This window comes from Myxocyprinus asiaticus, chromosome 16, assembly GCF_019703515.2.
Source record: "Myxocyprinus asiaticus isolate MX2 ecotype Aquarium Trade chromosome 16, UBuf_Myxa_2, whole genome shotgun sequence".
In the NCBI taxonomy this organism is placed as follows: Eukaryota; Metazoa; Chordata; class Actinopteri; order Cypriniformes; family Catostomidae; genus Myxocyprinus; species Myxocyprinus asiaticus.
In genome coordinates this window covers 21075740-21089367 of record NC_059359.1, presented here as the reverse complement: position 1 = coordinate 21089367, position 13628 = coordinate 21075740, and the positions used below count along the sequence as shown (strand labels likewise).

At 37.9% G+C, this 13628-nt stretch overlaps 1 protein-coding gene across 13 annotated transcripts in view; it reads right to left on the bottom strand.

Annotated features, from left to right (window-relative positions):
* Positions 1–1089: 1089 nt before the first annotated feature.
* Positions 1090–13628, bottom strand: part of mef2d (myocyte enhancer factor 2d) — a 99268-nt gene continuing 86729 nt past the window's right edge. For 9 of the 13 annotated variants that reach the window (XM_051721979.1, XM_051721975.1, XM_051721984.1 and 6 more), the window contains 2 exons: positions 7094–7144; positions 1090–5561 (listed from right to left, as the gene is read on the bottom strand). In XM_051721979.1, the coding sequence (XP_051577939.1) occupies positions 5171–5561; positions 7094–7144 (442 nt within the window). In that variant the 3' untranslated portion in view covers positions 1090–5170. The remainder of the gene's footprint in view (positions 5562–7093; positions 7145–13628) is intronic. The other 4 variants (XM_051721987.1, XM_051721988.1, XM_051721981.1 and 1 more) reach the window with 1 other exon arrangement.

The window sequence follows — 13628 nt, the reverse complement described above, 5'->3', positions numbered from 1 at the left end:
AACGCTTTGCTATCTTATAGCCTTCTCCTGCTTTGTGGGCATCAATTATTTTAATTTTCAGAGTGCTAGGCAGCTGCTTAGAGGAGCCCATGGCTGCTGATTGTTGGGACAAGGGTTGAGGAGTCAGAGTATTTGTAAAGCTTTGAAATTTGCATCACCTGGCCTTCCCAAACAATGATTGTGAACAAGCCATAGCCCTAACAAGCTAATTAAGGTCTGAGACCTTGGTAAAAGTTATCTGAGAGCTAAAATTTCTTGGGGTGCCCAAACTTTTGCATGGTGCTCTTTTCCTTTTTTTTTCACTCTAAAATTGTTCAAAACAAAAATAATACACTAATCTTGCTTAAACTGTTGAAAAGAATGTTTCATCTTTAACTTTATGCCTTTTGGAGATCAATTCAACTTCTACTCACTTAACTATTCACAGCCAGGGGTGCCCAAACTTTTGCATGCCACTGTATTTCCTATTGACACATTAAAGCTGAAGATATAAATAACCATCTTAAGACAAATGTTTTTTGTGAAAAATCTCATGTGCCTAAGACTTTTGCACAGTACTGTATGTAACTGTTTTCAGTGTTAAAATACTTTCATCTATCCCAGCTTAATATGCAGAGAAACTATACGTAAGCCATTCATAGGTTCATTTTCTTGAAAACTGTAAACACTGTCTCTGTGGCGCTGTGAAAAGTCAAGAGACCTGTTTAGGCCGGCCAAAAAAACATTACTCAACCAATAACGTGACTTGGGGCAGGACTATCTCTTTGTTTGACCAATGGCAGGCGGGGTCGTATTTAGAAAGCTGCTTTGAAAATAATGTTTATTTTTGCGAATACATTCGGTTGCGCTTGTGCTGCAGAAACTGCATACTTCAGCTTTAAGTCCTATGAAATATTGTTATATAATACACTGTTTGTGTTTTTTCACATTTGTAAGTAGCTTTGTATTAAAAGCTAAATGAATATAAATATAAGTGTAAATTTAAAATGGGTCTTTGGGATGACAAAAGATAACAGAAGTCTTATTGGTGCACAAACAACAGGACACTGATTCAACATGCAGAAACATCCAAAACAGAGAGACTGACACTTCTGTGTAGGTCAACTTGTCTATTTAATATATAAAATACAATAAAACATACGCAAAAGGGCAGGGTCATAAAGGACAATGGATACTTTGGTACAATAACAAACACTCTTTTGTAAAAGCAGTATAGAATTTGTAATAACATATCAGTGCATACTTTGTTTATGAAAATATACACAAATTGTATATCATTCTCCGAAAACAGATTTTTTTTTTGTCTTTATTTTTTACAACAAAACTCAAAGCAGACTAGCCGAACACAATATATTAGCTATAATTTTTCTTTTTTAAACTTTTTTCTTCAATTTCTATTCTAGTTTTGTGTGTTTTATACTCTTATTGAAATTACATTTCAGTTTATTTATAATATGACTCATTCTTTGCTTGTCTGATGCCCATGCATTGTGTCTGATCAGAATAAATTAAATGTGTGGCTGTACCACCTTAACTGTGTAGATACTATTGTACAATTGACAAAAAATTGCAGCATTGAACTGGTCATTCTATCGAACCTGTTTTATCACTTCCCTCAATTACCAAGAAGTACTAATATTACTACAACTGTTTTGTTTTACTTAATAAACCGTGCAATATTAGTAACACCCCTTTGAAGAAAACAATGAAAAAAAAAAAAAAAGAAAACGAAAAATATATTTATATAATATTCATATATAATAAAATAAAATTACATTAAAATAAAATAGAATGCCTAACCTACACAAAAACTGCAGAAAATAAAAATCGTCTCTTTAAATGTATCATTATTGTTACCATATGTGATGATAGCCATAATGGTAATGTTAATCATCATAACAATTCAAATAAAAACAGACAATAAAACTGTCACCAGCACAAATTAACACGAGAAAAAGTATGTGAGAATCTCTAGACATCATACAAAGGGAATACGGGGGCCAAACTATTCACTGGACGATTGTCTTTTCTTTGATTACACCTACTGTTATCATGAGGTCCTTGTGAGAGCTTTTCGAACATCGTCTTACTCTTAAATCAACACCACACTGGCCTAATGCATCAGTTAGATAATCCATGGGCTCAGGCAAATTGCTTTACAATGCACAACCTAAGGGTATAAGAGCGTTACCATAAACGTACATTGAAATCAATGCATTTGTTCAAAGCTCAGGACACAACAGTCTTCAAGTCAACGAGTTCTAGAATACTTCTTCCCAGGAGCTCTAGAACCTTAGCAAAGGGAGCTGGATACGAATTCTGGATTATTATGCAGTTCTGTGATGTGTAGATTCCAGATCTCAACCGGACGAAATGTTTGAGTACAACCACGACAGGCGAACGCTCTTACTCAAACTCTCTCACTGCCTCCCATCGTACTGCATCCATTGTGTGTGTGTGAGTGTGTGTGGAATCTGCATTAACAAAGATGGGTCACCTGTTGAGGTGAAATGAAATGGCTTCTGTCTTCCTCTGTGAGCAAGGGAGTGGAGAAAAGGAGAGAAATAGAGAAAGATACTGGAGGATGGAAGAAGGGCAGGTGAGGTAGAGAAGCCGATGATGGAAAGGTTTGTCTAATTACAGTTGAATGTAATATCTAAAAGGCTTAAACATCATAATTGTGGGGGGGATAAGAGGAATACGATACATTTGAAATAATTTTAAACCCCAATCCCTTCTGCGCTTTCTAAGATTAGGTTGTAATTTTCAGAAACTTCACAGAAACATCCTTCATTTTTGTCACTTAGAGAATACACTAATGCACAGAAAACAAATTTGTGTACATAATATGTCACATTTGCAACACGTGTAAAACCTAATCTAAATTTCAGTACGTTCTTTTTCCAGAGTCTTTTTTTTTTTCCTACAAAACATGACATTTTTATTTTATTACTGTATACTGTTCAACAAGTGAAGTGCAATATAAGCCTTGATCTCACAAAACATGAAAAATCCTTCCCTGAATGTTATTAAACATCTTTAAAAGAGAAGTCTTGTACACAGGGAGGTTGTGTTCCACTCCAAGCTGTCAGCAAATCTCTCTAGAAAATTCCTGTTGGGTTTAGAGGGGTAAAAGTGAACTGGGCTGATCGCCTGAATGACACCGTAAGGAAGGAGCAGTCCTGAAATCACTCTCGAGAAAGATTGTGTGTGTGTTTGAAGGTGTGTGAGTGGACGAGGAGGAAAGATTTAAAGTGCGTGCCATCACAATAAAAACTACAGAAAAGGGTCACACTCAAAACAGTCAAATCCTCCTTCCTCTGCCTCTTCACCTTGCTAACTTGCAACACGGTACATTTTATTTACAGGTAAAGATTGACAGAGACGGTTCCACTGAGATTACAGCGCTGCTTCAGAAAGACCCAGCAGAATATATGTGATAATACATTGCTATGTACAATCTCAACGCTTCAACTCTCTTCTCACACACACACACACACACACACACACACAAAGCGCTACAACGGCTCCACAGCCAAACTCAAAGCTCTTTCCTAGCCACTCAGCTGTGGCTCTAGAACTCTCCAGGTTCTAGAATTCTACAAAAATGTATCGTTAGAGCTCCAAGATCCTTCCTTTCTGCAGGGCTGTGTCTGACACCAATTTTTTGCTATACATAAACCTTTACTGAAACACTGAGAGAAATGTTTATATAATGTTTGTATATACATGATCTCAACGTCTAAAAACAAATCACCCTGAGTTCACAACAACTCAGACTTTTTCTACATATTTTTCATCCTTCTACTGGAATCTTAAAACAATAATTAAGCATACTTGTCCCGTAAAGTTAACTAAATAATCTCTGAATTATGCAGCCAGGCAAACAAATAATAAATATAGCATAATGTGCCTGAGTGCGGCTCTCGTAAACCAACAGTAATGAAAGATAACGCAGCCACACACACACACACACAGAATAACACACTGCAGGCTGATATAAACACGTCTGTTTCCTGCAGGACTGGATCTCATTAGTACAGATAGAGCTACATTTCCATCAATGACACCACATTTACGGTCCACGCATACACACAGGTGTGCAGAAAATTGAGGATGTGGAGCGGCAATCACGTCTCAAACTCAAACTCAGCTCCGCTGTGTGTGCTTTAATACACACATACACAATTGCGCGAGCAAGGGGACTGGTGCGAAATACAACAAAAAGATGGAAAATAAACAATGAGAAGTATATGATCGTTTTTTTGGCTGAGTCCTGTTTAGCTATCGAATGAATGAGCACCTCTGTCTCACAGCAGACAAACACACACACAAATTATGCTTAGTTTTTGCACAGTTAAAGAGACATAAATATAAAGATCCTAATTTATGATCCTAATTTATCTATTTTTTTTCCCCTAAAAAAAAACTACAAAAGGAACAGGGAGATTCTAAAAGCCTGCTGCTCAAGCAGAGAAAAGAAAAACAAATCATAAAGAAGAGAAATAGAGAGTTAAACAAGAAGGTAAATGGCAAATGCAATCACTCATACAAAAACAAAATGTTAAAGAAAAATCAATAAAAAAAATAAAATAAAAAAACCCCCAGACTAACAGGCTTGTCTGTACAACATAACAAGCGGCTGTTATATTGTTTCAACTGAGCAATGCCGCTGAACTCTGATCACAGAGGAAATCATTATATGTCGAGTCAGGTGTACAGTAAGGCCAGTAAAAGTTGATCTGAAATCCCAGACGACCTCTCTGCACCTCAATTCTGGACTGAGCAGGGGTAGAAGTTCAGAGACGCGACAGAACGCCCACCTGCCTGATTCATCTCTTCAGTCTCATATACATAAACACGTTTACACCTGAATTGGCAACTGTGTATGAGGATCTAGTGTGTGTTTGAGCATATATGCATATTTTATATAAATACATACACACACACCTGTAAATACAAGAGTGTCTGAGAGTGAGACAGTGAGAAAGACAGGAAGAGAGAGAGACAGAGAGAAGGACAGGCGCATGCATGTGTCTAAGTGCGGACTGAGATTTGCTGCTGAAAGCAGGTGCCACTAGGGGTGTGTTTGTGTTTCGGTGTGTGTGTGAATGTGTGTGTGTGTGTGTGTGTGTGAGAGAGAAGTAGCTCTCTCGGTCTCCTTCAATGTTTATGTGACCCAGGTGTCCAGTCTCATGCGTTTGACATTGGTGGACTCCTGCTGCTCGGATTGGGGCTGCTGATCCCCAGATACTCGGAGGAGACCCAGGCCGCCTGAGCTGAAGTCAGGAGGGCGTGTTTGCCCGCCGTCGTCTCGATCGCTTCCCTCATAAGAGCTGCCGTTACTGCTGATGCTGTCAACCGGAGAGCGGCCGGTGGGCTCCAAACGCAGCGTTCCTGGATACTGGGTCACAGTTAGGCCCGATACGCCACCTACTGCACCAGCGGTGGAACTGGGTGTACTGCGATCCCGGTTAGGAGACACTGGCTCAGATTTTATGCTGACATTGGGGTTAGTGTTAACCGTCAGAGTGGCTCCATGAGGAATCGTTCCCACTGGCCTATAGTAAAGAGAAAGAGATAGAGAAACAATTAAAGAGATGACACCTGATATGTTCCAAAAATAATAGATTAAAACAAGACAAACTCTTAGACAAAAAACTCTACCCACAGCGTTACTGTGTTTTTCACTACCTTTGAACAAACAAATTTCAGAATAGACATAAATAATTAAATAGCACAACAAAGCAGCTATAAAATGCACAAAAGGAAGATATTAAAAGTTATCAATGTCACGTAACTCTTATTCTTCCAGCCATGCAGTCACAACTTGGCCAGCCTCCTTTCACACAACACAACATGCCACATACCCTCAGTTGCAATGTGTGTGTCTGTGTTTGCATTTAGACAGCAGAACTCTTCCTGTATTCATTAGTGTATTATTTATTCTGGAATTAGTCAGAACTATTCCAATGATTTTCTAGAAAGACAGAGGGAAAGGAAAGGGACAGGAAAGTAAAAAAGACAGGAAAATGAACAAATGAGAAAAACAGAGAGAGAGAGAGAGAGAGAGAGAGAGAGAGAAGGAAAAAGGAAAATAGAGAAACAGGAAAAACAAGGAGACAGGAATAGGAAAAAGAAAGAGACAGGAAAATGAAACAGATGAGAAAAACAGAGAGAGAGAGTGTGACAGAGAGAAAGAGACAGGGAAAGGGAGAGAAAAGAGAGAAACAGGAAAAACAAGGAGACAGGAAATGGAAAAGGAAAGAGAGAGAAAAAAGAAACGAAAAGAGACAGAACAATGAAACAGATGAGAAAAATAGAGAGTGAGAGAGAAAAGGAAAAAGGAAAAGAGAGAAACAGAAAAAACAAGGAGACAGGAAAAGGAAAGAGACAGGAAAATGAAAGAGAGACAAGAGAAAGAGAGAGAGAGAGAGAGAGAGAGAGAGAGAGAAACAGGGACAGGAAAGGAAAAAGAAAGGAGCGAGACAGAAAAAGGAAAAGAAAAGACAGGAAAATGAAAGAGACAGGAAAAAAACAGAGAGACAGGAAAAGTAAAGGAAATTAAAGGAAAGAAAAAGGAAAGGAAAATGAAAAAAAGAGGAACAGAGAAAAGGGAAAGGAAAAAGGAAGAAGAGAAAAAAAATCAACATAAGGGAAAAAGGAAAGCAAAGGGGAAAAAAGGAAAAGAAAAATGAAAAGGAAAGGAAAGGAAAAGGGAAAGAAAGGAAAATGGAAAGGACAAAGAAAGGAAAAGAAAAGCAATGGGAAGGGAAATAGGACAGTGAGAGAAAGAGTGGTGCTGTTTTAGTATGTTCTAATGTAAAACAAAAAAAGGCCAACTCAGCAAATTACTGACAAAGACTAAGCCCAGCTTCTTACAGCCAACAGCCAGAGACACACACACACACAGAGAGAGAGAGAGAGAGAGAGAGATAGACAGAGAAAGAGAGGGAGAGGCGAGAGAGTTAGCACCATTAGTGCATATAGAAAAATGCCACAAGACTGACAACAAACAAACAGAGAGAGAGAGAGAGAGAGAGAGAGAGAGAGAGATGAGAGAGAGAGAGAGAGGAAAAGCCATATACAGTACCAGCTGATCCCTTCCTCCCTGCCCAAGAGTAAGCTGCCCTGAGAGGTCACACTGCAGAGAGAGAGAGACAGGGGAAACCTACTCTAGGATCTTCAGTAATCAACGTCATGTCACAAACACTCACAAACATGACAGTGTCTACTTATCTAATGCAGTTGAACTAAGAAAAACAGACAAATGACTAAGGATAGTTAACATGGGCTTTTCAGCAGAGGTATGCAGGAGGGGCTTTTTTGAAGCATTAGTGAGATCAGAATGTCTTCTTCAATACTGAAACTCCACTGAAGATACAGGGGTGAGCCTCAAAGGTATTTGGACACATAAGCCACACTTAAAAATTAATGAATAACAGTGCATTACATAACAAATATCAAACCAAGTGTCATACATTTAAAAAAAGGATAGCACAAGTACACTTTTCAAGCAAAACATTTCATAAAAAGTTTTCACAAACATGTCCACAGTTAAAGGGATAGTTCACCCAAAAATGAAAATTCTCTCATCAATTCAACTCACTTTCATGTCATTCCAGACGTGTGTGACTTTCTTCTGCTGAACACAAACTAAGATTTTTAGAAGAATATCTCAGCTCTGTATGCCCATACAATGCAAGTGAATGGTGCCCAGCCCTTTTAAGCTCCAAAAAGCACATAAAGGCAGCATAAAAGTAATCCACATAACTCCAGTTGTTAAATCTTTGTCTTCAGAAGCAATATGATAGGAGTGGGTGGAAACAGATCAATATTTAAGTCATTTGTTACTATAAAATTAGAGATTTATAGTAAAAAAGGATTGAAATATTGATCTGTTTCTCACCCAAAGTGATTGCATTGCTTTAGAAGACATATATTAAACCACTGTATGTCGTATAAATTACGTTTATGCTGCCTTTATGTGATTTTTGGAGCTTGAAAGGTCTAGTTACCATTCACTTGGTGTGATATTTTTCTAAAAATCTTTGTTTGTGTTCAGCAGAAGAAAGTAAGTCACACACATCTGGGATGGCATGAGGGTGAGTAAATGATGAGAGAATTTTCAGTTCTTGGTGGAAATTGCAAATTCTGTAATCATTTTATCATCCTCATTTGTTCCGAACCCATATGACTTTCTGTCTTCCATGGAACACAAAAGGTGAATTTTTAATGAATATCCAGGCCACTCTTTTCCATATAAGTTAAATGAATAAGGGCTGAAGCTGTCAAGCTCCAACATGACAAAAAAGGCCCATAAAGGTATCATAGAAGTAGTTCAAACAATAAATTAAACAAAAATGCATTTTTTGTTCCAAAGAAGAAAGAAAATATGGGTTTGGTACGACTGCGAGTGTGATAAATAATGATGGCAAATTGATTTTTGGGTGAACTGTTCCATTAATGTGATGAACTAAATCTGTGGTTACACCGTTAGGGCATCTGTATGACATTGAGGGGAAATTACAAAATTAAAAGAGAAGTTAGTTCTAGCTTCATTTGTGTGCATTGTGTTCATTTGTGATGTCATTTGATTTGGCATTTTGTCATCTGATAGAACAAAATTCTGACATCTTTTTTTGTGTGACTTAAGTGTCCAAATACATCCAAATACTTTAGGGCTACTGTACAGTATATGCACTAATCTATGCACCCTTTAGAGAGAAAAATGCTTACTTTCAATCTGAAAACAAATATCCCACTCTTATGCATTGCAGAAAGATTGAATCTTCACCCTGTCTACAGCACCCAGTCCGGTCAGGAGAGGCCTGACTTCTGTGGTGCTCAGAGAAGCACTTCACAAGGGGAAATTATTTGATTGCATGAAATCAGAAGACAGGGTGGCAGAGCAGTGGGAGCTCTCACTGCTCAATTAGCATTTATATTAAAAGAACAGGGAGTCAGGGCCACAGTGGGACGTAATGACAGGTTCCTCAGACATTACGAGAGAGAAATTAATTTCACTCTATATTTGTAGAGAACACAGCAGCTGGTGCCAAGAGAGTGGTAAGTTCTGATAAAGTGTATGTGATATGAGGTTACTGCATTACTGACCACTCAAATCAGCTAAGTGGCAGATGTTGGGAACATAGCCTGTACTGTGAACATGAAAATACTCTCTCAGTCCTGCAATACCTAATATCTTTACCTTCATATTTACTTATTTAAACAAAGATGGGGGTTAATGAAATATGGGGTGATATTTAAACTACACTTATGCCCTCTTGAGGTCTGTGAGAGAAATTACAGTTTTATTGATAGAGACAGCAAGGTTGAGTTAGAGGGGAAAAAATAGGTAGCAAGAAACAACTCAAGCTTTTTAAAAAAAATAAAATAAAATAGTTGAAGGCAATACTGACAACTGTAACGCACTAGCTAGGGAGAGACAAGGCATATTGTCCTTCAGTAAAATCAATACATTTATGTTCTTCAGAACACACTTTTGTCTTCTGGGATTTTGCTAAGCTTCAAACACCAGCAAGAAACTAATTGCTAAAAAATTGAAATTTCTAATAAGTGGAACTTCTACCAGTGTAGCTACTAAATTAATACATTGTGCATCGCAAAAATACAGTGGTCTCAAAAATTCTTTGGACACTTCACTTAATGCATACATTTAATTGCATTAGATATCAGAATAAAAAAATCAAGTGTCATCTGCATACAAAAGACGCTAGATATTTTCTCAGAACTAACTTCATTTTTGCAATGACTTTTAAATAACTGATCTTAAGGTGACTTTTAGTAGATGTACGAAGCAAGTTCACGCAGGTACTTTTTTAGCTCAATATAGTAATGTAAATGCATTGTTTTATATTAAAACCTCCAAGTGTGCTTGTGCCATCTTTCTTTGAAGAAAAGAAGTTAGAAAATTAGATCTAATTGTGTTGGCTTAAGTGTTGGGGCCACTGTATCACATTTACAGTAATACAGTGTATTGTTGTTGCAGATGAATCACAAGGCTTAAAAGTGTCAAAAAACATAATATTGTGACTTTTAGGTCCTGACCTACTGCTGTGAAAAACAGCTTGGTTTTTTACATAATGTGTGCTGCTAGAGGTGATTCAGATCAGGTTGTGCTGGTGTGATGAACGTGTGGCCAAGCAGCAGGTTACAAACGGACGGATGAATGAATCCCAGAGAGTCCTGACCCACTTGGGAGGACATGATGGAGATGTCTGTCCTACATTCAAATTCCAATCTCCACCTGCTTAGTTATCCTGGCACTTATGTTCTATATTCTATATGTTATAAAAAAGAATAAGCTCCCCTAAATCTGTTTATGTGGACCACAGGACATTGTACAATAAACACTGAACACTTAAAATATAAAAAGACATAAATCACACACTGATGCTAAATTTGGAATGAACGAAGAGGGACTCTGCTGATAAGATTTTCATCTGAGAAACGAAAGCATACACACTTCCGCGCAAACATTCTTCAGCACTGTCCGAGGTGGTAACCATGACAACTAAGCCACGGCAGGTGACAGACAGGACAGCAGCACATCATAGGCGGACATTGAGCACCCACAGAATATGACTGTCTAACATACGCTCTATTCCAAAACCTAGTTAGCTGCCTTGCTGCCTGCTACCTTCATAGGCAGAATCCTAACCATCACGGAACCTCATAAGATACTAATTTGGAACACTCTGCACAGGCAGCAACTCAAAAAGGGATTAAAAGGATAGTTAACTCAAAAAATAAAATTCTGTCATAATGTATTAACCCTGAAGTCATCCCAAACCAGTATAACTTTCTTAACCCTTAAACCAATACCTCGGGTCTTTAGAGAACCAGAACCTCATTTCATCCCCGTTACCTCATGCATTCTTTGGAGTTGTGCCCACACCTCTAGTATTCCTCCATTTTTTCTCTTATACAGTTGAAGCCAGTTGTTTACATACACTTAGGTTGAAGTCATTAAAACTCATTTTTTAACCACTCCACAGATTTCATTTTAGCAAACTATAGTTTTGGCAAGTCGTTTAGGACATCTACTTTGTGCATGACACTGGAGGAAACATCCTTGGTCATTATGGCCAAAAAGTTCAATTATTGTTTCATCAGACCAGAGGAAATTTCTCCAAAAGATCTTTATCCCCAGGTGCACTTGCAAACTGTAGTCTGGCTTTTTTATGGCAATTTTGGAGGATTGGCTTCTTCCTTGCTAAGCAGCCTTTCAGGTTATGTCGATATAGGACTCATTTTACTGTGGATATAGATACTTGTCTACCTGTTTCCTCCAGCATCTTCACAAGGTCCTTTGCTGTTTTTTTGGGATTGATTTGCACATTTCGCATCAAACTACGTTCATCTCTAGGAGACAGAATACGTCTCCTTCCTGAGCGGTATGATGGCTGCGTGGTCCCATTGTGTTTATACTTGCGTACTATTGTTTGTACAGATGAACGTGGTACCTTCAGGTGTTTGGAAATTGCTTGTGGAGGTCCACAATTTTGTGGCTGATTTCTTTTGATTTTCCCATGATGTCAAGCAAAGATGCACTGAGTTTTCAGATAGGCCTTAAAATACATCTACAGGTACACCTCCAATTGACTCCAAATAGTCTATCAGAAGCTAATTGGCTAATTGACTAAAGGCTTGACATCATTTTCTGGAATTTTCCAAGCTGCTTAAAGGCACAGTTAACTTAGTGAATGTAAACTTCTGACCCACTCGAATTGTGATATAGTCAATTAAAAGTGAAACAATCTGTCTGTAAACAATTGTTGGAAAAATGACTCATGTCATGCACAAAGTAGATGTCCTAAACGACTTGCCAAAACTATAGTTTGCTAATATGAAATCTGTGGAGTGGTTAAAAAATTAGTTTTAATGACTTCAACCTAAGTGTATGTAAACTTCTGACTTCAACTGTATATATATATATATATATATATATATTATTTATAATGGTTTAAGTAATTGTATTGTAATTGTACTGATTTTCTTCTTATTTTTTTTCTGCTCTAAAAGTGTCCGGGCGTCAGAGACCGTAAGTCGTGGAGACACCAAACTTGGCAGGATGATCCCAAATCCCCCCCACTACTCAGGTGCACAAACGCACACCCATCTGACCCTAGGTGGTGCTATAATAAACACTTTTACATTTTGACTCACATCTCTGCAACCGTAAGGGCTAGAATCAAAATTTTATTACCTCTGGTTCCTTGAGTCAAGCCCTACACAAGTATATCTCTGATTTCATTTCCATCTATAACTTTTTTCCGGCATTTAGAATTTTTTGAAAAACCTACTTTTTCGAACTCCTCCTAGACCATCAGTACGATCAGCATGCAACTTGGTATACATCATCTACAGACCCCCCTGACAAAAATGTATCAAAAGAATTTCAATACGTCAAATTGTTCCAAAGATATTAACGATACAATTCCTTTGGTTTAATGTGATTTGAGTAATTGATCAATATCTACTCAACGCAAACTCCAAATGTAACCAAACTTGGAACATATAGTTAAAAGGCGTTTAGAAGATGTCAGCAAAGTTTCGTACAATTCCACCCCTAGGGGGCGCTACAACTAAAAATCTGTCATAACTGCAGCCGTTTGAGCGACAAAGTTCAAATTAAATATGCATCTTCTTTGGTTCGAATGCTAACACATTCTTAAAAAAATAGAACTTGGTATTTATGATCTACAGACCGTCCTGACAAAAAGTCAAATCGTTCCAAAGATAGAAGCAAATATGTTTTGGCTATATAATGACTAATTAGCCTGTATCTTGTGATTGCAATTTTCAAACTTAACAAATTTTTTTATACATGGACAAGAGAACACTCTGAGGTAACATAACGAGTTTCGTTCATTTTTTATGCTAGGGGGCGCTATAACTTAAGACAATCCTATTTTTGCAACTGTGCTCAAAGCAGGTAAAATGTCACCAATTTGTTTGTTTTGGTCATCTCACCATAAGTGCTTGGCCCCCGACAATAGTCGCTTGCAGCTATATTGTTAATATTGCTTTTGTATCTCCATAAAATGTGTAATTTAACAGTTTAACTACAAATAGAACTTGGCTTAAATAAATGTGACTGGTGGGCAGACATTGGCTGTGAACAAAAACAATTACTGTTTAATTAATTCTCTTTATATTGAATGTCACAGAATAGGGGGTGATTTCAGACAGTTCTGAAGGGAACTAACCAGTTGATTACAGTCACCTGTGACTGGTCAATGCCACCTTTTTTTATCTTTCACAATGTGTGCAGCAAACACTTCTGCATGAAAATGCAATTGAATTCTCGTGAATGAGCTTGGCAAGCGGAGGCGTCTCAGTGTAGCTGCCTGGCGCCTCTTTCCCTATCCCGAAATAAATTGGGAAATCACAGTTACCACATCCCGACCCGTGTTGCCGCCTTTACATGCTATGTACTAATGGACAGTTTTTCATTCTATGACCCTGCTGAGCCTGCTCGATTAAAACCTGGATTGTATTTGCCTGCACATGACATTTCATCTGTAAGATGAATTGTTATCGAAACAAATCGTTGTCAGAGTGAATCGTCCCACCCCTATTCAGGACAGACTTGATTTACA